The sequence below is a fragment of the Sorex araneus genome, chromosome 5 (assembly GCF_027595985.1).
Source record: "Sorex araneus isolate mSorAra2 chromosome 5, mSorAra2.pri, whole genome shotgun sequence".
Lineage (NCBI taxonomy): Eukaryota > Metazoa > Chordata > Mammalia > Eulipotyphla > Soricidae > Sorex > Sorex araneus.
In genome coordinates, this window is record NC_073306.1 from 83,577,931 (window position 1) to 83,602,047 (window position 24,117).

The 24,117-nt window shown below is 48.9% G+C and overlaps 1 protein-coding gene across 5 annotated transcripts in view; it reads left to right on the top strand.

Annotated features, from left to right (window-relative positions):
- Positions 1-24,117, top strand: part of ARHGEF11 (Rho guanine nucleotide exchange factor 11) — a 113,457-nt gene that overhangs the window by 59,021 nt on the left and 30,319 nt on the right. For 2 of the 5 annotated variants that reach the window (XM_055137681.1, XM_055137682.1), the window contains exons 2-10: positions 3,832-3,864; positions 5,268-5,282; positions 5,615-5,703; positions 6,664-6,762; positions 11,079-11,128; positions 11,566-11,623; positions 13,269-13,447; positions 14,353-14,424; positions 22,725-22,844. In XM_055137681.1, coding sequence (XP_054993656.1) covers positions 3,832-3,864; positions 5,268-5,282; positions 5,615-5,703; positions 6,664-6,762; positions 11,079-11,128; positions 11,566-11,623; positions 13,269-13,447; positions 14,353-14,424; positions 22,725-22,844 — 715 coding nt within the window. The remainder of the gene's footprint in view (positions 1-3,831; positions 3,865-5,267; positions 5,283-5,614; positions 5,704-6,663; positions 6,763-11,078; positions 11,129-11,565; positions 11,624-13,268; positions 13,448-14,352; positions 14,425-22,724; positions 22,845-24,117) is intronic. The other 3 variants (XM_055137685.1, XM_055137683.1, XM_055137684.1) reach the window with 3 other exon arrangements.

A 24,117-nucleotide genomic window follows, 5' to 3' on the forward strand; every position in this document is an offset into this window, starting at 1 on the left:
AAGTGACACACATGTTGAAGTGCGGTACCCCACAAGCCTGCTGTCCATTCCCCTCTCCCCTCCCTCCAGTATGTTCCCCTGGGACCCTGATTCTGGTGACACTGCTGCTTCCATTTGCTTGTGCCCGTCTTGCCCTGCAAGTCAGGGACCAGGTGAGCTCCCAAAGGATTTTTATGTCAGTGGGTTTCTCTGTCAGCGGGGTGTCTTAGCTCATAGCCTTTACAGGTGGGCAACCGGGGAGTCTTGGGGGCCCACCTCAGACTGCAGGGAGATTGCTCGCCAGAGGCAGAATCCTTGAAGGCTGAGGTGCTGAGGAGCTGTCTGAAGCTCTTCGCTGGTAGATGAAGGAAGCCAGAGCACTCGGACCCGGTCAGGGCTCAGTGAGAGTGGCGCTCTCCGAGAACTGAGTCAGCAAGTCCTACCTGGGTTGTAGCCTTCTGGTTTGCAGGGCGGGTCTCGGGAATATTGCATTAGTGCAGACTAGGTCAGTACTAGGCTGGCCTATGTACTCTGTGCCCTTTCCCCCCCCTACCCTCACCCCACCCTTCTCCCCCCCCCCCCCGTCTCTAGTTTGCTGGCATATATGTGTGAATTATAGCTCTTTATGTACAGGTATGACAGGCATGTTATATATACCTATATGTATATAATGTTCTAGGCATATCAATTTGTGTACACGTGTAATATGGGTATACTAGATCTGTAAGATAGGTACTGTAGGGGGCTGGAGAGATAGCACAGCGGGTAGGGCGTTTGCCTTGCACGCGGCCGACCCGGGTTCAAATCCCAGCATCCCATATGGTCCCCTGAGCACGGCCAGGGGTAATTCCTTAGTGCAGAGCCAGGAGTAACCCCTGTGCATCGCCAGGTGTGACCCAAAAAGCAAAAAAAAAAAAAAAAAAGATAGGTACTATAAGGAGAGTGTGTGTGTTTTTGTATATGTATAAAAAAATAGAAGAGAAGATCTAATAGAGACCACCTACAGGGGCTAGAGCGACAGTGCAGCATGTAAGGCACTTCCCTTGCATTCGGCCAACCCAGGTTCAACCGCCAGCACCGCAGTGGTCCCCTGAGCACAGCCAGTAAATAAATAAAGACCAGTCAGGGCTGCACATGGCGAGAGACAGCTTGACTGTTCAGGAGCACATACCTGGGAACCAAGGCCAGTTTGCTGTTTCTCTGGCGTCCACATTCATCACTCACTGCAAGCGGGAGCTGAGCCGCCTCCTCCACGAGGCTTCTGTGATGATTCGTGAGATGGTCTCTCCGCTGGGAGCCAGACCTTCATAACTGCCCCAGAGCAGGGGCCATCTCCCGCATCCGGCACCGCCTGTGGTGCCAGGGATTGAGCTGAGGTCAGCTGCGTACTTGTGACACAATTGTCATAACCCCTATAGTCTCTCTCTGGCCCCCAAACCACAGATTCCTAATCTGGGGGCCCAAGGGAAGTACTACTTGGGGAATCAGCTGTGTTGAAGTGCTGAATGGACTGGTGTGGAAACTAGGGGCCTTTCAGTCGAGCCGTCCAGCCTTGAGGCCGTGGCATGTGTTTTAAAGTGATGGGTATTGGGCTGGAGCGATAGCACAGCGGGTAGGGCATTTGCCTTGCACGCGGCCCACCTGGGTTCGGTTCCCAGCATCCCATATGGTCCCCTGAGCACAGCCAGGGGTAATTCCTGAGTGCAGAGCCAGGAGTAACCCCTGTACATCGCCAGGTGTGACTCAAAAAGCAAAAATAAGTAAATAAATAAAAAATAAAAAAATAATAAAGTGATGGGTATTGGGGCCAGAGAGATAGCACAAGGTTAAGGCGCTTGCCTTGAGAGCTGTCGGATGTGGCCTAAAGACCAAAGATAGATAGATAGATGAAGTGATAAGTACCATTGACTGTGTAAAGCAGAAGCAGCCCCAGAGACTGGTAGAGAACTTCCTAGTTTCCATCACTGGGTATGAGTATAACAAAGAACTGCTGAGAAGTTGGGTCAGAAAATCAGTCTCCTTAATGCCATTCAGAGAGCGTCAAATCTGGGAGGAAATTCTCCATCCCCTGGTCCTTTCCGCATCCATCAGGTTTAGGCTGAGCGGAATCTGATCTCGGCTGCCATACTTTGAAGGCAGTGTCCAGGGAAGAGGAAGCAGCCCCTGATTGTGCTGTGGTGGCAGTTGTTCCTGACACACTCTTTCGCGCCTGATTGTGGTCTTCCCTCTGTCCCATGGTCCCGCAGATTTTAACCCTCTTGGCCTTCCTACCTCTGCGCAGATTAGGACCCAGCTGACTCAGTGGTATCCATTGGGAGATTCCACTCTCTGGATCTCAGACTCTGAGCCTTTCTTCCTCCTCCAGTCGAGTGGTTGTTTTTCTTCCTTAAGCTCTGAGGGGGAGAGGGGAAGGGGGGGGGGGGAAACCTTCTGTGTCTGTTGCAATTCTTGTGTTGTAATTCCCCTGTGCCCACTGTGCCTGCCCTGCCCTGAGATTTTTCTCTTTTAAAGAGGAACTTTCAGTGACTGCTGAGATGATCCTTGAACATGCCCACCCGGGCCACTCTGTCGCCAGGCCCACATGAGGACCCTGGCCTCATGTGCCTTCAGTTGTATGAAGCAGCTGGTAACCCGCATCAAGTGCAAGCCAAACTGGTTGAGAGGAGACCATTGCTCCCAGGCTCTCCCAGGGACCCAGGAAGCCGGTGTCTTGTACAGGCAGGGACTTGGGCAAAGGGGACCCTGAGCTGTGCCAGGAGAAAATGGGTCGTTCTTGAGGTTACAAGAAGGGGCTATTCAGAGAGTAGTAGGATCTTCCATTCTGAGAATGCCATTCGGTGTTTGCCTGAAAATTCTGGACCTCCTACTGCATCCTCTCCCTGTTGTACTCGGTCTCTTGTCTGCTGTCGTGCTTCGTGCTCGCTCATTTTGTCTGACCCTGGGTGTCAGGCAGCATCATGTGATAGAATTCTCCGCTGTGATGGAGATGTTCTCGTCTCTCTCCACACGGTGCTCACTGACCGTGGGTAACAATCAGGCTCTTGGAATGGGCTAGTGCCAGCGTGACCCTGAGTTTAAAGATGTTATGGAAAATGTAAATGTCAGTAGCTGCATGTGGCGGGCGGCTACTGGAAAAGACAGGCCTAGCTTGGAGGGCGTCTGTTAACTAATTCGCCGAGCTGAATCTCTGCCCTAGACAAGGAGGTGGGGGTGGACAGGAAATGATAGAATAGAGTCATTTGAAAAGAGGCAGCAGTCACGCGTGTGGAAGTCTGACTTGCTGTCCAGCTGCAGTTCATAGGAAGTAGACAGGAACACTGAAGGAGAAGGTCCGGGTGGGCAAAGACAGGGGCCAGAAGCCCAGAACAGGACACTGGCAGGCAGTGCAGGCACAGATCTGCAAGACCATCCTGCTGCGTGGGCCAAGCCACTGTCTGAACAGCCCCAGTCCTGGGCGTGCTGCTGGGGACCACACTAGGAGTGTGGAAGCTCAGGAGGGCGCTACCCCCCGTCAGGCAGCACCCCCTGCTCCAGGCCCTGGCTCAGGCCCAGCCTGGGATGGGACCACCTCTCCCAGGGTGGATGTGGAAGTTCCAAAAGGTTTTCAGCAGCCAGATGACAGGGGTGAAGTTGCATTTCGGTAGCACCACTATGTTTCACTGTGTCCAGTCCCCACCCCTGGGTCCTCCTTGGCTGGATTGTGGTTTTATCTTTTGAGCCAACCATCTCCAGTGTCTTGTCTGGTTTATGTCTTGTTTTGTTTTTCTTTCTTTCTCTTCCTCCTATACTGCGTCACTCTCTCCTGGGCCCCACGCTCTCTTCTTCCTTGATGCCCTTCTCTCTCATCCAAAGATCAGCCAGTAAAAAACAGTCTCACCTGTCCAGGTAAGGGGAGAGGAGGGTGGAAGGTGAGTGGAACAAGGCACCTCTTTTACATTTTTTTATGTGTATTGTATTGCACTGTTGTTTGAGTGGCGAGTACCTTTACATGACACAGGATTTGAAGGGCACAAATAAGAGTAGATGAAAAGATAGGACCTGAGAGATTTAGTATTGGCACATGGCCAACCTGGGTTTGATCCCCAGAACCCCATATGGTCCCCCCACCCCCAGCAACTCTAGGAGTGATCTAAGCACAGAGCCAGGAGTAAGCCCTGAGCACAAAGGTGGGGCCCTAAAACAATAAATAGATGAAAAGATTCTAACTCCACCCTGTGTCTCAGCCACCAGGTTCCTTCCTCCCAGATAGCCCTTTAATGGTGTATGCTTCTCTGTGCCTGGATCTCTGCATACGTAAACAAATGCACAGTTGTTCCCTTCTCTCTCTCACCCACATTTTTTTTTGTTTTTTTTACTGTCAACATAATTATGCTGCCTGCGTTTTTCACTCAACAATTTATCTTAGAGAAGTTTCCTTACTGTATTTAAAGAGCCGCCTCATTCTTGTGTACGGCTGAATACGGTACTATTAGAGTGATATGCTGTCATTTCTCCAGCAGTCACCCCTGGTAAAGCATGTCGATTCTTCCATTGGTTAGGAACTGACAGTTTGTAGACTTCCCTAAAAGGAGAGACAAAGTAGTCATTTGAACTTCTTTTGTTGCTGGGGACCCATTAATGAGGAGAACAAATGATAAACCTGGTTGGGGAATCCGTGGGGACCCCAAGATTATACGGTCTTGGGGCTGGAGCGATAGCACAGCGGGTAGGGCATATGCCTTGCATGCAGCCGACCCGGGTTCGATTCCCAGCATCCCATATAGTCCCCTGAGCACCGCCAGTAGTAATTCCTGAGTGAAGAGCCAGGAGTAACCCCTGTGCATCACCGGATGTGACCCAAAAGCAAAAAAAAAAAAAGATTATAGGGTCTTAGTTTCTCTGTAAGGCATCCCAGACTGGCTATAGAACTAGGGCTGAATGGCGTGTGGACTCCTACTGATCCCTGTTCTCCCCGTGGCACCCACACCCACACGGGAAATGGATTTCAGAGCCTCAGCCATTCCATTACTAGAAAATGTACCAGTTGTCAGTCACCCAACAGACTGGTAGCAGAAGCCCAGTGGCCTCTGGAGGGGAGCAAAGAGATGGTGCTGATGTGAGGGGATTGGCTGTTGCGGTCACCACATCTCTGCTCTGTCCACGCAGGCCTGTGTTTTTGACTCACTGTGTTCGCGTCCTCCCGTCTCCCCTTCCTTTCCAAACCTCTGCCTCAAACTAACTGGCTATTTGTTTTCTCCCTGTCTTTTTCTTGCATTCATTCTCTCTGCTGCTCCGTTCTGTTCCATCAGCCCCATTGCAGCCTGGTAAGACCCAACAAGCATGTGTGTCTGTGCCATCCTGTTCTTGCTAGTATCTCTTTGTCTCCTGTCTCCAGGAAGGGCTGTTTCTCTCACGCCTCGCTGGCCATTACCGAGCTCACGGTTGCCCGGCCAGCCTAGGATTTCAGATAGGTGGTGGTGGTAGCAGTGTAGATGTGGTGAAGTCACCTGTCAGGCTGAGCAGGTTACAGAGCAAGAGGGTGGATCTCACGTGTTACCCAAGACCCAGGGACCCCGTAGACAGAGCTTCCTTTGACACCATGGCTACTCCCAGCCCCCTGCCCAACTCACCCTTGTGCTTTTTCTTCCTCCTGCAGGTTAAGTAGCCTGTCGTTGGGAGACTCGGCACCTGAACGCAAGTCCCCTTCCCACCAGCGCCAGCCCTCTGACATCTCTGAGGCAGCAGGTAACCTTCTGGGCCCTTCACCTGCAGACAGTGCACACACCAGACACTCTGCTGTAGGTGCCAGTCAGCCTTTAATCAAATGTGTGCACTGTGTGAGTCGTGCTGTTGTGTGTCTTACCCAGTTGCCTGTGTGGTCCTCAAATCAGCTGGAGAAAGCAAGCACTTGCCTCCATGTTACCACTGGGGAAGCGCAGGCACTGAAGGGGTCAGAAACCTGGCCAGATGCCTGAGCATATAGGGGGCAGAGTTAGGACTGGAAACCAGTGGGTTTTCACTCAGGAGATCATGGTTTCTCTCTTAAAGCAAGCACCCGGCGTACATGTTGTCATTATACCCTTCAGACAGGAGACGCTGGGAATTGTAGTGTATGTGTCTCTCTGTCTCTGTCTCTCTGTCTCTCCTTTTTAACATACTGTGTTTGGCGGTGCATGTGAAAAAAAAGGGTTTTTTCTTGCCATTCATATTTCACTTGATTGGACAAGGGGCCAGTCCCAGGTGTCTCTGAGTGAGTTATTCAGCTCTCCAGAGAGCCAGCTATCCATGTCTCACCTGTCAGTCATTGGACACAGATAAACAGAAAAACTTGCAGTCACATAGGCACGGTCCAGGGCTGCCTCTCTGTCATTTTTAGTCTTGGGGGAGATGCCTTGAACTTTGCCCTGCCCCTTCTCTGGTCACACTTATATGCCACAGCCTAAAGACTCAGACCCATACAAGGTTCATTACTTAGAGAAGGGTAATTTCTTCTGTGAAACAAGGTATGCTTTGTGGGTGGCTGTGAGAGGTTTGTCACTGTTAACAGTGTGTATGGACAGGATAAATTTGGAGATGTGGTTAATCCTCAAGGGCTTCCTGGAGGAAGAAACCCTGGGCTCTCACAGGTTGCTCCTGGTTTGTGGACAGTGGCAGTTCAGCATCAGTACCCACCTGCCTTTCCTTCTCTCTCTTGCCTCTCCCTAGGTCTTGTTCAACGCTGTGTCATCATCCAGAAAGACCAGCATGGCTTTGGCTTCACAGTCTGTGGAGACCGCATCGTTCTGGTGCAGTCTGTGCGGCCAGGTGAGTGTACCGTCCCTCCCGCCACCACAGCACGCAGCAACATGCAGCTTGAAGAATGTGCATTTATTTTTAGACATCCTGGGGAACATGCGAGTTCCCCAGAGCGTCTGAGTCCCTGCCTGCTCAGCCATGGTGCAGAATGTCTAGGGATCCCACGTGATGTCTGCACCCCTGTTGGGAGGTAGAAATACAGCAGGAAGACTCCCAAGCCTGGAAGCCAATGCCAGCCCCTCCGGCCAGTCAGAAGAGTGGTGAAGGAATCAAAAACATGCTTCCTGCTTATTTCCCTTTGCTCATCACACAGATGGTCCTAGTGTGCAGCAGCTGATACACTCACCAAGTAATGCCTCATTTGCAGAGACAATTGGCACTACGAAAGGAGAAAGGATCATAGTCGGACATGGGATGCGATGCTGTTTGGAAATCTGTGCATGGGTAGTTTGTCAGCCAAGGCCTAGTCAATTTCCCTCGAGGTCAGCATGGAAGTTTTTCTTAGGAGAAATGGAATTTCAGGAGTAGTGTGGAACACGAAATTGCAGTGGAGAACAGAGAGGAAGAATGGAAATTTACAGGAAGGGAGTGTGGAGAAGGTAGGCATCGAAGCAAGTGAAAGGTAACGTATGCCAGAGCTGTTTACATTTCAAGGCACAGTCACATGCCAGGTTGCAGAATGGTTGTTGTTGAGTGATCCGAGCTAAGAAGATATTCAAGACAGAGAAGGAGCGGGCACAGTCCGGATCAGTATCAAAGAAGGAAGTGGCCTGCAGCAGAGCAAGTGGATTGGGCCTGGGCACGTGAAGTACCACACGGCTGGCTTGAAAGGGAATCAAGGGAGGTCACAGGAAGTAGGTTGTTGTTTCATGCTCATTCATGCAGTGCCACACTCACGTTCTCAAGGCTCCCGGACCAGGGTGAGACAGAGCGGGGCGGGGGGAGTGCATTCTGCTCCAGCGGTGCCTCAGTGCTACACTCCAGGGTTCCCCCAGTGGGGCTGAGGTCAGCACCTCGGCCCAGGGAAGAAAGTGCAAAAGGGAAGTCTGTGGTCAGATTGGGACTTTGGTGGCCTTGTTTGCGTGCCCTGCGTTTGGGGAGGCAAGAGGAAGGGACTTGGTTTGGATTGGCACTGACATCACGGCAAAGCAGATGTTGCTGGCCTTTCCGGATGTGAAGTTTCTCTGATTCTCACAGGGTAGCCCATGTTCTGCCTCCATGAGAACCTCCTGTTACTAGATTGATGGGAACCCCCATTCCCAGGCCCACCCCAAGAAATGTCGAGGCAGTTTCCGGCAAGAGGGCCCAACAATATACTTCTTACCATATTCCCCTGGCCTTTTCTCCTCACTAGAGCCTGAGAACTTCTCCCCTAATTGAAGAATTTAGTTCTTAATGTTTTTAATTCAGCACATATATTTTATACTTTCAGATAAAGTTCTTTCCCTCCACATTTGATTTCTGGTAGTGTAAGAGGATTCCAAACTATTTGCAAGTACTTCTTTTTAACTAGTGTGTTTCAGTCCCAGTGTTAGAAAATCACACTGATGGGGCCAGAGCAATAGTACAGCAGGTAGGGCATTTGCCTTGCACACACCCAGCTGGGTTAGATCCTGAGCATCCCATATGGTTCCCCAAGCACTGCCAGGAGTGATTTCTGATTGCAGAGCCAGAAGTAACCCCTGAGCCTCGCCTGGTGTGACCAAAAAGCAAAAAAAAAAAAATCATACTGAGATGTAGTCATTCCTATAGTTTCTCTTTGTGGTTTTTTGGTTTTGTTTTCTTTCGGGGGAGGGGTGTTTTGGTTTGGCTTGATTTTACAGGCCACACCCAACAGTGCTCAGGCTCTGCACTCAGAAATTGTTCCTGGCAGGCTCAGGGTACCATATGCGATGTTGGGGATGGAACCCATATAAGGCAAGCACCTACTCACACTGTATTATCGCTCATGTCCTTTAATTTTTTTTATTTGTTTTACTTTGGGGGTTATAACTGGTGATCCTCAGGCCTTATTCCTGGCTCTGGCTCTGCACCCAGGGGACCATATAGGATGCCGGGGATCGAAACCCTGTCAGCCGCATGCAAGGCAAGCCCCAACCCACTGTACTATTGCTCTGGCCCTAATTTTTCTTTCTTTCTTTCTTTCTTTCTTTCTTTCTTTCTTTCTTTCTTTCTTTCTTTCTTTCTTTCTTTCTTTCTTTTTCTTTTCTTTTTGGGTCACACCAGCAGTGCTCAGGGGTTACTCCTGGCTCTTCACTCAGGAATTACTCCTGGCAGTGTTTGGGGGACTATATGGGATGCCAGGAATCGAACCCAGGTCAGCCAGTAGGGCAAGGCAAACGCCCTACCCACTGTACTATTCCTCCAATCCATCTAATTTTTCTTTTTCAAGACAGAAACTCCTGGGGCTGGAGCGATAGCACAGTAGGTAGGGCATTTGCTTTGCACATGGCCAACCCGGGTTCAATTTCCAGCATCTCATATGGTTCCTGAAGCACCACCAGGAGTGATTCCTGAGTGCAGAGCCAGGAGTAACCCCTGTGCATCGCTGGGTGCGATCCAAAAATTTTTTAAAAAAGAAAGAAAAGAAAAGTTCTAAAGGTTGAGGTAATAGATCAAGTGGCTGGGCACATGACCAGCTTGTGAAGGGCTCTGAATTTGTTCTCCAGCACAGCCAGGGATGGCTCTGTGGCCCCTATGCAATCCTCATCGTGGGGACTGGTCTTCGATAAGAAAAAGGAAAATTTGGGCTGGAGCAATAGCACAGCAGGTAGGGCATTTGCCTTGCACACAGCCGACCTGGGTTCGATTCCCAGCATCCCATATGGTCCCCTGAGCACCGCCAGGGGTAATTCCTGAGTGCAGAGCCAGGAATGACCGTTGTGCATCGCCAGATGTGACGCAAAAAGCAAAAGGAAAATTCTTATAAGTGTACTTTTATGGGCATTTTGTTTTGCCCAGGTGAATGCAACTTGCATATTTAACAATAATATTGGCAAACTGGGCGGGAGTGATAGCACAGCGGGTAGGGCGTTTGCCTTGCACGCGGCCGACCCGGGTTTAAATCCCAACATCCCATTATGGTCCCCTGAGCACGGCCAGGGGTGATTCCTGAGTTCATGAGCCAGGAGTGACCCCTGTGCATTGCTGGGTGTGACCCAAAAAGCAAAAAAATAAATAAAAAGAACAAAAAAAACAAACAAATAAATAAATAAATAAATAATACTGGCAAACTTACACACAAGAAAATTACTGTTCTCATCAACCTACACAGCTGGAGTGGGATTTTGTTTTTGTTTGTCTTACACCCCCACAAACAAAGGGGGTGTCAAACCTCAGGTCTTATATATGCAAGGCAAGTGCTGACTTCCTCCAACCCAGTGTTACATATCCTGTTTCTTTTGCATCCTGAGTTGGTTCTTTATGTAAGTTTGGAGGTGAGGGAGAATTGCCCACACCCAGCAGTGCTCTGGAGGTAATCCTGACACTGCTCAGAAGTGACCCCTGGCTGTGCTTAGAGGACCATACATGGTATTGGTGGAACCAGGGTCAGCCACATGCAATACCACACCTTAATCTCCATATGGTCTCTCTGGCCCTGCATCTTGGGTTAAATTGAACTGGTCCCTAAGTAATTTAAAAGTCTCTGATTGAGAGAGAATCTGGAAAAGCTGAACATTTGCTGAGACTCTCTTGTCAGTCAAAACAGATTTTACTCTGGTCCTTTTTAAGGGGAGAGTTATAAATAGTTAAAACAATCTTCTGGGTTTGTTCTGTTTTGGTGCTAGGGATTGAATCCTGCCACATGCAGTACATGTGCTCTGCCACTGAGTTATCCCCAGTCTAAAACAGATCTCTTAACAGAAAATAAAAATTGGTCTCTTTAATGATATGAACCCCCAAGAATATCTTAGTGAACCTCTTAGGGCACTTGAACCTCAGTGTGAAAACTTGTTTTAAGCCCTTTCTCCCGATTCTTTTTTTACTGTTAACAATTATATTTAATACAGTAAACTCCCTTTTCCCACTAGATAAGAAATAACTGACCTTGAAACACACCCAAACATGTTCAGATAAAGTGTATACTCCCTCCTGGAACTAGAACCCTGCCTTTCCCGCCTTGTTTACTGATATTGGAATAATGTCTGGGCCAGGTAAAGGAAGGAGAAAGAGATGGGGCCTTACATAGTACACACTATGCTAAAAATACTTATGTTGCTAGCAGAATAGGATGTCCACCCAACGAGCTCTAACAGGACATTGGAATAGACACGATTAACCCCGGAGGGTCACTGGGCTCTGCTGACCAGACCTTCTCCTTGTAGGTGGTGCAGCCATGAAAGCCGGTGTCAAAGAGGGTGACCGGATCATTAAGGTGAGTGAGTGGGGGCAGGGTCCACCCACCTGCTTTGGCCTTGGTCCATCCTGCATGCTTTTCTGTTGTACCAGCCATCAGCCAGCTGCTGCTCTCGGGGTGGTGACCGTGGGAGTGACAGAATGCAGTGTCTCCTCAGAGATTGGGGGCTGAGCTGCTGGGCCCTTCCTGATTCTAAAGTAGCCCAGCTTTTAGAACAGGTGTTGTCACTTGATGACGTGAACAAAGTACAGAAGCCGTGACTAGACCCCAAGACCTCTTATTTCTCAGAGGGATCCTCAGTGGCTTGAGGTCCAGCCAGGGTAACCTCAAGGTAACCTCTGCCCTGTTCATTCGGCGCTTTTCTTCCGCAGTACAGAGTCCGGGTCAGTTGGGCAGCACTTTGAAGTTGTGGGATTCCCATCACTGTGGTTTAATATCATGTGTTCCCCCAACAGGTGAACGGCACCATGGTGACCAATAGCTCACACCTGGAGGTGGTGAAGCTTATCAAATGTGAGTTGGAGAGAGCTGACAGCAAAGAAAGGAAGGGAGCAGATGAGTTGGGAGGAGAGGACAGACACCAAGGACAGGCTCATGTGCCACGAGTCTTTGTAAATGTGGGAGGCACCGCTGAAGTCTCCCCGTCATCATAGCACAGAGTGATGTGCTTCGACGGCCCACAGCTACCTACTCTCATTTAGATGGAGGCACTGTTGGTCTCTCCTTATCCTCTCTTTTTGCCACTCTCATGTAGACCATATCCTCTCGGGCCCAGTTCCCTCTAGCGTGTCCTTCACTCTTTCTCTCCTGTTCACGGACATTCTTTCTCACTTGTCACTGGTTTGGAGGGAAAACCAAACCGAACCATTCTGTTTGCAGCCAGGAAGATCCAATTGAGTCATGCCAGGTAGTTTGTATGAGCATATGTTGTGGAAAGAGTTAAAGGGTGGGGCGCAGTGATAAGGCAATTGCCCTGCATTGGAAGATCACCTGCACTGCATGTCCCGTAGCACTGCAGAGTGTGCCTTCTCCAAAAAAAAAAAAAAAAAGTATTTAGGGTATTAAAAGTTTGGGGAAAGTGGAAGACTGGGATTTGAGTGCCTGCTCTGTATCAGGCGGGCAGCCTCGGACAGGCGGCTTTTATAGTGACTTGTTAATTTAGCAGTAGGAAGGAGAAAGCAGAGTTTGCGGGGCAGCCCTATACCAGCGCTACCCATTTTATGGGTAGAGTTTAGGTTGTAGTCTCAGCATGACAAAATGGGAAAGAAGGAGTATTTGAGATGGTGCAGATTAGGAGGGTAAAAGTTAAGAGAATGTGGGGCCAGAGCGATAGCATAGCGGGTAGGACATTTGCCTTGCATGCGGCCGACCCAGGTTCTATTCCTAGCATCCCATATGGTCCCCTGAGCACCGCCAGGAGTAATTCCTGAGTGCAGAGCAGGAGTAACCCCAGAGCATCACCAGGTGTGACCCAAAAAGCAAAAAAAAAAAGAGTTAGAGAATGAGAAGGCGACACTAGAAGTGAGGGGTCAGGAGATTATACAGCGGGTTGGGCACTTCCCTTGCATATAGCTGAACCAGGTTCAATTCTCACACTATATATGGTCTCCTGAACTCTTGACAGGAGTGATTCCTGAGCACTGAGCCAGGAATAAGCCCTGAGCACCACCAGGTATAACCCAGAAACAGACCCCCCCCCAAAAAAAAAAAACAGAATTATGAATTGAAAGAAAGGAGAAGGAATACTCAAAGCCATACTACAGCCGGTAGGGTGCTAGAATCACCTGGATAGGATCAACTGGGTTTGCAGCCAACTTCTAGGAGTAATTTTTGAGTATAGAGCCAGGAGTAACCCCTGAGCATCACCAGGTGTGGCTAAAGTGAAAACAGTAGCATCAAAAAAAAGCAGGGAGAATATCCTCTTTGTTGTTTGTGAATTTTCTTTCTTTATATTTGGGCTTGCTCCTTGCTCTGTGTTTGGGAATCCTGGCAATGCTCGGGGGACCCCATGAGGTACCTGGTATCAAATGAGGATCAGCACAGGCAAGGCCAGCACCTTACCTTAGTCGCCAGCCCCAGAACCCCCTTTTTTGTCACTTTAATGTTGGCTGTCCAGAACATACCACTTGAGTGAGCATCTTCGTGTCTTGCTCTCCAGCGGGGGCCTATGTTGCCCTGACCCTCCTGGGCTCATCACCAGCATCTGTCGGAGTCTCTGGGCTCCAGCAAGACCCAGCCCCCACAGGAGCGCCCCGAGTCACCCCCGTAATACCACCGCCGCCACCACCTCCACCTCTGCCACCTCCACAACGCATCACAGGACCCAAACCACTACAGGTAACCGTCTTCCTGACAGCTCTCCTCACTGTTGTCCCTCTGTGTCCTAGTTAGGAAAGGAAGCAGGTGCCAGTAAGTGTGGGGAGTCTTTCTGGAGAGAAAGACTGCTTGATCCTTCAACAAAACGTATAAGGGGAGTTGCAGTCTGTCAGGGGCCAGGCAGTAAGTGCCATCTGTAAGAGGAGCAGATGAGCCGAGATCAGCCAGAAGATTCATGAAGACCATCAGGGTGGAGCGGAATAAGGTCTGCGTTAAAGGGTTGGTCAGTGCCTCGGTTTCCTTCGCATAAAGGCAAGCGTGTGTGTGGGTTTGGCCCCAGCCGAAGACCTGTGTTCTCTGAATGACGGGAGCTCCCCAGTTCCCTGTGTCTGGAGAAGTCAAGCATGCCTCCAGGCATGTGCTGAGGCATGTTCAATCTTGCCAGTTGGTGTCACACAGGTACAGAGTAACAAGGTGGAGTGGGGGAGCCTTTCTGGGGAGGGAGGAAGGCTGCTTGAAGGAGCAAAATGCTCCAGGGGAGTTCTGGTTTCTAAGGGGCCAGGCAGGAAAGGTAAGAACAGGGAGAGAAGTTGGGTCAGGGGAAACTTGTGTGATTTCCAGGTTCCAAGGGAGACACTGCAGATAGGGAGCAAGCACGGGGTTTTTCCTTGGAAAGTTTGAGCCAGCAAATCCAGGGAGACTTTAAAGAGCAATTTGATAATCGCAGGCTACTAGGAAGTTCGGGAGAAAAACCAAGTAAGATTTTATGTTTTCTGAATCCTGGTGAGGTGCTAAGAGTTACAAAAAACCTGCTTAGGATCCTGACTCTTATCGGACAGCTGGTCTTGCCCAAGCATTAGCTAGGAGAGGAAAATTCCCTTAAGCTGGCCCCCAAACCTCATTGATGTCGCATTTTTCATTCTTAGGATCCTGAAGTTCAGAAACATGCTACACAGATTCTTAGGAAGATGCTGAGGCAGGAGGAAAAGGAGTTGCAGGTAAGTCACTGCTGATGTCAGTGCACCAGTGTCTTAATGAAATCAGGACTTTATCAGTGCGGTCTGCCAAAGCGCACAGCTTATCCACCGTCCAGGTCTCATCAGTAAAATACTGAAGGAGAAAACTTGCAAATCATGAAAGAATGGTCATAGTTCACTGGAATTTGATAAAGTAGAATTTGACCTATGATGTGAATAAAGTAATGAAACTCCTGGATGACAGATTAGGATTTTATCAAAATATAGACAAATCATGATAGAACTGGAAAAACAGTACAGCAGGTAGAGCAGTTGCCCTTCATACAGCCAACCTGGGTTCAATCCCATATGGTTCCCCAAGCCCTGCCAGGAATGATTTCTGAGTGCAGAACCAGGACTAATTACCTCTGAGCATCACTGGGTGTCACCCAAAAACAAAAGAATATACAGACAGGTGATGAAACAATAAAATGAAGGCGCATTGGGGATCAGAGTGATAGTACAGCAGATAGGAGAAAGATTTGCCTTGTGCAAAGATGACCTGGGTTTGATCCCCATATGGTCCATATGGTCCCCTGAGCCCCGCCAGAAGTGATCCCTGAGCCCAGAGCCTGGAGTAAGCCCTGGCACAGTCGGGTGTGGCCCAAAAACAAACCCAAAAAAAGGAAAAAGCAAACCAAAAGAAGGAACATTAGAACTGAGGAAAATCAGAGTTGGCTGAAATTGATTTGGGAGATTTCTCAGAAAGGATGGGTATAGCACAAAACAGCAAGGGAACAGGGTGAGTGCCACACCAGCTGATAGAGTCATGGCATTGTTGGCAGACAGGTGACAAAGAGAGTTCAAGACCCAGGGAATGATGTGCCTAGAAAAGGTCAGATTGACTTCTCTGAAGGAGAGTTGGCAAATAGCTATGACTTGCAGTGAATAACTCACCCCTGCATCTCAATACAGCAAATATCTATAAATGAGACTGTACATAAAGCATTGTTTTCGCTCCTGTGCTATACAGAGATGAGAAAAAATAGATAATTCTTTTTTTTCATCATAATTAAAGTCTATTTGGGAGCTGGGAATATGGCTCAGGGGTAGAGTACTGCCCTACTTATGTGAATTCTTGGGTTTAATTCTGGTACTGCCAATAAAATTTTTCTTTGCATCAGAGATAAGGGGCTATAGGCCTGGTATGCTGGAAGTGACCTCAAGCACTGAGCTGGGAGTAGCCCCAAAGCAATACTGGGTATGCACCCCACTCCAAAGAAAAAGCCCTGCTAAAAGGGGTGGGTGCTAAAATAAGAGTAGAAGGAAGTGGTGAGAATAAAGAACTTTGCAGGAAGAGAACAAAAGGGAGTGGTTAATAATAGGAAATACAGAAAGAAGCAGCACAGAGAGAAGTGTCACTTGATAGGATGGTGGTTTCAGCTGGGCCTTGAGCAGGAGCTGTACTATATTACAACAAGTACCAATGTACATTGAAAAAATTTCTTAGAAGAATCGTGTGATACCCATGTAAAGGTAAACTTAAGGAATAGAATTCAGACACCAGAAATTAACCTATATGTCTAACATCAATTCTCAATAAAGTTCCCAGGACACCTCATTGGAGAAAACATAATTTTTCAACAAATAGTGCTGGGACAAGTGGACAGCCACTTGTGAAAAATTAATTCAGAACGATACTTAATGGAATAAGCAATTTAATAGAGCTGGAAAGATAGTATGCAGGTATGCTTGTCTTGCATGTAGCCAACCAGAGTTCAATCCCCTGCACCCAATATAGTCTTCAGGCACCAGCAGGAGTGATTCCTGAGTGCAGAGCCAGGAGTAAGCTCTGAGCTTCACCGGGTGTGACCCAAAATTTGCATATGCACGTGCACACACACAACACACACAAATTTAACTCAAATGAATGAAAGACTTAAATATAAGAACCAAATTTTAATAGTTTCAAAACTCTTAGAAGAAATTTTGGGTGTAAATTTGTATAACCTTGCGTTTGGAAGTGTGTCTTAAGTATGGCACCAAAAGCATAAACAATCCGGAAGAAGCAAAAGGGATTTCTTAATATTAAAGCCTTGTATTTGTCAGAAAACATTATCCAGAAAGTAAAAGCAACTGACTAACAGAAAAGCTGTTTAATTAAAAATATAAGGGTCCAGAGCCAAAATCTATGAAGAACTCCTCTTAAAACCCAGAAAGGGGCCACGGCACCCAAGAGATAGTACAGCAATCAGGGCACTTGCCTTGCTTGCAGCTGACCCAGGTTTGATCCCCGGCATCACAGATGTCCCCCGAGCAGGATTGCATCATATAGTTCCTGTGTGCATGGGAGTGATACCTGAGCACATAGCCAGGAGTAAGTCCTCAGCACAGCCAGGTGTGGCTCAAAAACCAAAATACTAAGAGGCCAGGAGATAGTGCAGCAGTTCAGCCCCAAACACGACGTGATCCCCACGCATCATTGGTTATGGCCCTGTACCACCCGCCCACCCCATTACTCCCAAGGTATCCCTGGCACCAGAGTCCAAGCAGCGTCGCATCCCCCAGCCCTTGCATTGAACCACCAGGCCAGTTGACCAAGAGTCATTGGTGGGACTCTGAACCTCCTGAGTGCCTCTGGTGAGGCCCCAAAACTCAAAAACAAAAAGACAGAAAGCCCAATTTAAAATTTGGCAGAGGGTCTGGAGTGATAGCACAGCGGGTAGGGCATTTGCCTTGCACATGGCCAACCCAGATTCGATTCCCAGCATCCCATATGAGCACTGCCAGGGGTAATTCCTGAGTGCAGAGCCAGGAGTAACCCCTGTGCATCGCCAGGTGTGACCCAAAAAGAAAAAAATAAAAGAATAAATAAAATATGGGGCCGGAGCGATAGCACAGCGGGTAGGGCGTTTGTCTTGCACGCGGCCGACCCGGGTTCGATCCCTGGCATCCCATATGGTCCCCCAAGCACTGCCAGGAGTAATTCCTGAGTGCAGAAGCCAGGAGTAACCCCTGAGCATCGCTGGGTGTGACCCAAAAAGCAAAAAAAAAAAAAAAAGAATAAATAAAATAATAAAGTTTGGCAGAAGGGCCAGAGCCAGAGTATAGTATGTAAGGTACTTGCCTTGCACGTGGCAATTGCTGGCACCCTACATCATCCCCTGAGCCCTGACAGGAGTGATCCCTGAGCACAGAGACAGAGTAAGCCCTGAGCACTCCCAGGAGTGACCCAACAGCAAAAGTAAATAAAATTTGGCAGAGGATTTGGTTAGACCTCAGAAGTAGACATGCAGATGACTGGTAAGACTTTCCACATCCTTAGTCATTAGGATGTTGAATGCTAATTAGAACTGTAAGTGAGATGCCACTTCACACCCACTAGGATGGCTATAGACAAAATTACAGAAAATCACTGTTGTTGAGAGAAAGTGGAGAAGTACTTGTTTATGTTCTGTCTACATATGACTGCCCTAATTTGTTCCCACCATGGATGATGATGTAGTTATGCAGCCACTTTGTAAAGCAATTTGGCAATTCTTCAAGATATTAAACATAGAAAAAGTTGGAGACCAGAGTGATAGTACAGTGGGTAAGGCACTTGCTTACATGTGGCCAACCTGTGTCCTGTTCCCAGCATCACATATGGTCCCCCTAGCACTTCCAGGAGTGATTCCTGAGTGCAAAATGAGGAATATCCCAGAACATTGGCAGGTGTGGCCAAAAAGTTAAAAATCTCACTTCCACTTCTAAGTATATGCCCAAGGAATTAAAAACATACGTTCACACAGTAACCTGTACATGTTGTTGTAGGTGTGGCTGTGGCTTGGTGGTAGAGCACTTAGCTCGCATGTGTGAGGTTCAGGGTTTAATCCCTGGCCCTGCAAAAGTTTTTAAAGTCATTTTTGAGAGAAAAATAGTGGGAATGTTGATACAGAGAATAAATTAAGGCTTCGGGTTTTGTTTTTTTTTTTTAATAAAATCTTGTGGCTAGAGCGATAGCAAAGTGAGTAGGGCATATGCCTTGCACTTGGCCAACCAGGGTTCGATTCCCAGCATCCCATATGGCCCCCAGCACCGCCAGGAGTAATTCCTGAGTGCAGAGCCAGGAGTAGCCCCTTTGCATTGCCAGGTGTGACCCAAAAAGCAAAGATAGGTGGATAAATAAATAAACAAATAAATAAAATCTACCCATGAACATTAACAACAACATTATCCATAATAGCCAAAAAATGGAAACATTCTGTCCACTCACTGATGAATAAGCAGAAAGCAGTGCATGCATCCATACAGTGAGATCATTTTGAAATCCAAAATCCAAAAACAAATAGTCATTCACCTACCGTGGAAGAGCCCTGAGAACATTCTATCAAGTGAAGGAAAGCAAAGGCCTAATGATGTTCTATGGCTCCATTACATGGATGAATAGGTGAATCCATAGAGACAGGAAGTCAAGAAATGGGTGCCAGAGGGTAAAGGGAGTAAGTTGGGAATGACTGCGTTCTTATTGGGATGGTTCGAGATGTTCTGAAATTAGATAAACTGCTAAATTATATACTTCTGAATGGTGAAGTCTATGTGTGTGTGCTGTATGTAACAATAATAATCTTTAATGTTTGTTAACATCATGAAATCCCAAAAGAAAGAATAATTAATTACGCAGTGATCACATGTCTGAGCTGAGTTTCTGTTTTGTTTTGGGGGCATTTTGGGGTATTGCTTTTAGGCCTCGCCCGGTAGTGCTCAGGAGCTAGATTCTATTGTACATAGAAAAAAGCTTTGGACCTAGGTAGGATACAGTGATGACCTTGAAATTTATTCTGAGTACACTGGGAGCAGATCGAAGGGTTTTGAGTACAAGAGGAATGGTATCCTTAAATTAGTGGTTATTTAGGGGCTGGAGCAATAGCACAGCGGGTAGGGCGTTTGCCTTGCACGCGGCCGACCCGGGTTCGAATCCCAGCATCCCATATGGTCCCCTGAGCACCGCCAGGGGTGATTCCTGATTGCATGAGCCAGGAGTGACCCCTGTGCATCGCCGAGTGTGACCCAAAAAGCAAAAAAAAAAAAAAAAATTAGTGGTTATTTAGAGACGTATGTTAAGTAAATCGACAACAAGGAAACCAGATTAGGAGATTGCTATTGTCTTTGAAAAATGATGATGGGAGAAGTAGAAATAGGACAAGAAAGAGGGGGATGGCAGTGGGCATTATCTCAGATACCATCAGTAAAACATGTAGCTGGAAGGGGGAGGTACAGGTAGGAGAGATAATGAAAGATAGCTTCAAGTTTGGGGAGCCTGGACAAATAATAAGAATCGTGCAGCAGGACAAAGGGTGGACAGGGTTTGAGAGGAAGACATGCAGGTCAGTTTTGGGAGCATTGATTGTTTTTTGGTTTTTGGTTTTTTTCTTTAGCTTTTTTCTTTTCTTAATTGAGGCATAATATACATACAATAGTATGAACACAGAATACAAGTATAGAAAAATACTCAGAGTATAACTCAGTTAATCTTTGACTTAAATATGATTCGGGTAATTGCCATGCAGATCAATATACTGGATAGAGATATCTCTACCCCCTAGGTAGGCTTCTTTGCTCCCCTTTCTTTTTTTCTTTCTTTCTTTTTTTTTTTTTTTTTTTTTTGAGGCACAGGAGTCACTCCTGGCTCTGCACTCAGGAATTACCCCTGGCGGTGCTCAGAGGACCATATGGGGTGCTGCGAATCGAACTCGGGTCCGCAGCGTGCAAGGCAAACACCCTACCTGCTGTGTATTACTCCAGCCCCGCTCTTTGCTCCCCTTTCTACTGATTGTGCCCACCTCCATTTACGGTGGTTGAAGTGGGGGGCACTGAGATTAAAGAGCCAATGGGAGGAGAGAGAACAAAAGGGAATGCAAAGGCGGGGTGGGGTGGTGGGAGCCGGGGTGGGGGTGGTGAGAGGGATACTGGGAACATTGGTGGAGGAGAATGGGCACTGGTGGAGGGATGGGTAAACAATTACTGTATGACTGAAATGCAAAGACAAAAGTTCATAAGTTTGTAATTGTACCCCGAGGTGACTCACTAATAAAAATTAAAAAGTTAAAAAATGGGGCATTCATAAGGAGACCATGGAGCTGACACAGGAGAAAAGCCTGAATGGAAATATGTTTGGTTCTCCTGGGCATGAAAGTGGTAGTTGAAACTGAAGACCCAACAGAAACTTCCTCGGAGAGGATATATAGATAGCCAGTAGGTATATGGGGGAAAATGTACTGCATCACTTAGAGAAAGGCTAATCGAGACAACAGTGAGATACCACCTCACAGCACTGAGACTCACGCACATCACAGGGGACACAACAGCCAGTGTTGGTGTGAACGTGTGAGGAAATGTACCCTGTCCACTGCTGGTGGGATAACTGCTGGTTCAGCTCTTTGGGAAAACAATATGGACACTTCTCACATTACTTAGAACTGAGCTTAGTGGCCCACATGGCAAGTAGCCCAAAGCAACAGAATCTGAACTGGTCTATGGAACTGAGCTTGCCATGGTAGGGAGATGGAGTCAGGGATGCCCCTAGGGGCAGGGGTGGGGGAGCAGGCCCCTGAGGTGAGAGCAGAAAGAAGTGGACACTCGGGTAAGAGGTGTAGCGTTGGAACATCGTCTGCATGAAATCCTGTGATTGGTAGTATTATAAACCATGGTAACTAAAACAAAATTTTTAAAAAGAAACTGACGACCAGACAATACTTCTCAGGGCTAGAAGCAAATAGAGTGGAGAACGGCAGCCCCACGCCACCGTCACTGTGTTTGCGCTTTATCTTTCTCCCTTTCGGGCAAAACTCCTTAAGGGATGAACTGCGCCTCTTCTCGCCATCTAGCTGTGGCACCAGCTGGCTCGAGGCCAGGCATGTACCAGCTCTCTGGAGGGTGTGTGGAGGTGAATTTTGCTTATTAAGAGAGGAGTGGGAAGCCGGCCACGGTTGGAGGGAGGCCAGCCGTGAGACCCACGCCTGTGAAGAGTGAGGAAATCGGAGGCCATCTTGAGGAGGACGTTGAGAAAGTCTGGAGAGTTGAGGCTCAGAAGCGACCATTGGGCTCGGCCGTGAGGTCATTTTGGTCTCTGAAGAAGGGGGAGGAACGCTGTTGTGTCTGCTACGGAGTGGCTGGAAGGCAAACCCTGAAAGGAGGGAGAAAAGCAGCTTGAAGAATAATCAGAGTTGACGGGGAGGGTTTGTGGTGGCGGTGGTTTTTAAGACAGGAAAGGGGTGTTGAAGGAGGGGGATGGGTGAGGGGAAGGAGCCACCAGAGAAGAGACACATCTGCCGAAATGAGCCACAGAGAGTTGGGATGTTAACCCTGTGAAAAACGGAGCCGTTGGAACTAGAGCTACAGTACAGTGGGTAGGGGATTTGCCTTGCATGTAGCCAGGCTGGGTTTGAGTCCCAGCACCCCATGTGGTCCCCCAAGCCCACCAGGAGTGAGCCCTGAGCACCGCCAGGTGTGGCCTTTCCCCCAGAATAGGTTGAGTGAGTCCGCAAGGGAGAGCCAAGTTGGGAAAGTTCTTACCAGATGGTGCTCCTGCCAGACCGGGGGAAGGATTAGGGACTTGCTAGACTCGGAAGAGATTTAACACTCAGGGTGAGGAGTTTGAACGGAAGGTTGTCAGGTAGCTCTGAGGCCCCAGAGGAACTGCCATAATATCTGCGGCAACCTTTATTTAACTATTAACCAGCCAGCTTTAGTAAGCGCTTCCTTCTGTACTCGAACAATAGCTGCCGTGTGTGGGGCGATAATCGGAGGGTTCATAATCGCTTCCGGGTCTCACAGCCATCCCAGGAGGCAGGTACCAGCACCCCCATCTTACCCACCAGGAGTGTGGCGCTTGCTCTGGTCTCCCCAGCTCACAGGCGGAACACCCTCAGGGGTCTGTACACACAGGCTGGGCCTGGCCCAGGGAAGGAGGTGCTGGGCTCCTGAGTCAGGCTTGATCCTCTTGTCCCGGGCGCCTCTTGCATGAGTTCGCTTCCTCTTTGGTGCTTATTTTGCGGTGGTCTGGACAGGCCCCCTCAATCTCAAGCACTTGAGTGCCTGAGTCAGGGCAGGCCAGGTCTCGTCAGGACAGGCCTCTCCCTGTGTCTTCCTCCGGTCCCCTCCTGCGTCCTGCTTCCTCCATTGACACCTCTCTGTGCTGCTACACAGTGGTGAACCGTGCATCTGCTCAAGGCAGGACCCACCTCTCTGACCTTTGAGTTTGGGGGCAGCTGCCTGTTCTTCCCACCTTCGAGTTGTCTGTCACCTGCTCTCTACTAACCAGCCCTTCTGCCTTCTCCCTCCCCCCACCCCGCACACCCCAGCATTTCTGTGAGGTGTATAACCGGAACCCCGCCAGCCTGCTGGAAGAGCAGATTGAAGGTGCCCGGAGGCGAGTGTCCCAATTACAGCTGAAGATCCAGCAGGAGACAGGTGGCTTAGTGGTGAGTGATGCCAGCCACAGCTCCATGCACCCCAGAGCAGTGCCTGGGGGCACACCGGCTAGCAAATGGTTAGTGTTTTACAGAGAAACCGAGTCAGCCAGTACAGCCCCAAAGGGATAGATTGCCAGCCCGACCCCTGTCCAGAAAGAGAAAGGAAAGGTCAATTTCCTGCCCTCCGAGGGCTTCCAGTTGCAGTGGGAAGAGAGAAGTGTGGAATGCATCTGACTGTTGGCTTTAGTCTCCTCTTTACCCACTTCCTCCTGGGTGTTTTCCTTCTCACTGACATGCGGTTTTATATATGTTTTCTCGGTCCTCATCTGGTAGCTTTTTCTGTCTCCCATCCCTCGTGTAGTCAGCCCAGGTTAAGGCCCCGCAGCTGACGGCCCTGCAGATCATGCGGGAGAGCGCAGCGCTTTATCTCTTCCAGGAGGGACTTTGTCCTTGTGGCTGCCTTATCTCCATCAGGCCTTAGTTCTCTGGGCAGTTAAGTAACTCCAGAAACTCGAAGGGCTCTAAGAATTAGTATTTGCCAAAGCCAGTAGAAGTTATTTCAGGATTGTCTACTTTCTTTTTTAGAATAGCCTGATCAGAAATGTCTAGGAAACGCGGGCTAATGAGTCACGTGGTTTCCTTTCTGAAGAACTGCTCAGGGTCCCATGGGTGACAGGACTCGGACCTTCTGGAGTCACTCCGTCACTCTGATACTCGGCCGGTGCTCAGAGCTCCAGGTCCCTCAGAGGTGCGGGGTTCTGTGCCTTTGATGGGGTGACAGAGGGTGGAAGTATCCTCAGCAGCGGGCTTGGGTGGGGCTGCTGCCGCTCTGAGCATCCAGGTGCCAACTGCTTGTGGGGTAGAGATTGGGCTTGGAGTCTGTCGGCCCTGGCGCGCGCGTTTCCCTGCTGTGTCGCTTGGCATCGCTCAGGCTCTCCGGGCGTGACGCCTCAGTTGTGACGTGGGAGTGCCCTGCTCCCTCAAAGTTGTTGAAGACTAAGTGGCGGTTGGAAGTGTGGCCTTTAGGAAGAGCGAGTCCCGGCAGCAGGTGCGTCTGTGCTGACTAGTCATCAGCCCTCAGCCAGCCCCCGTGGCCCGCGCCACCCTCCCCCAGCCGCCTGCTGGAGCTTTCTCTTCTACTAGAAGGAGCTTCTTTCCTCCATCCAGCCCTCGGCCACAGGTGGTCTCCACCAGGGCACTGACCCCACGGACTCTGCAGTTGTCCTGCTGGAACAGCACCCTCTCACCGCCGGGCCTCTCTGTGCCCCTCCCGTGGGACACC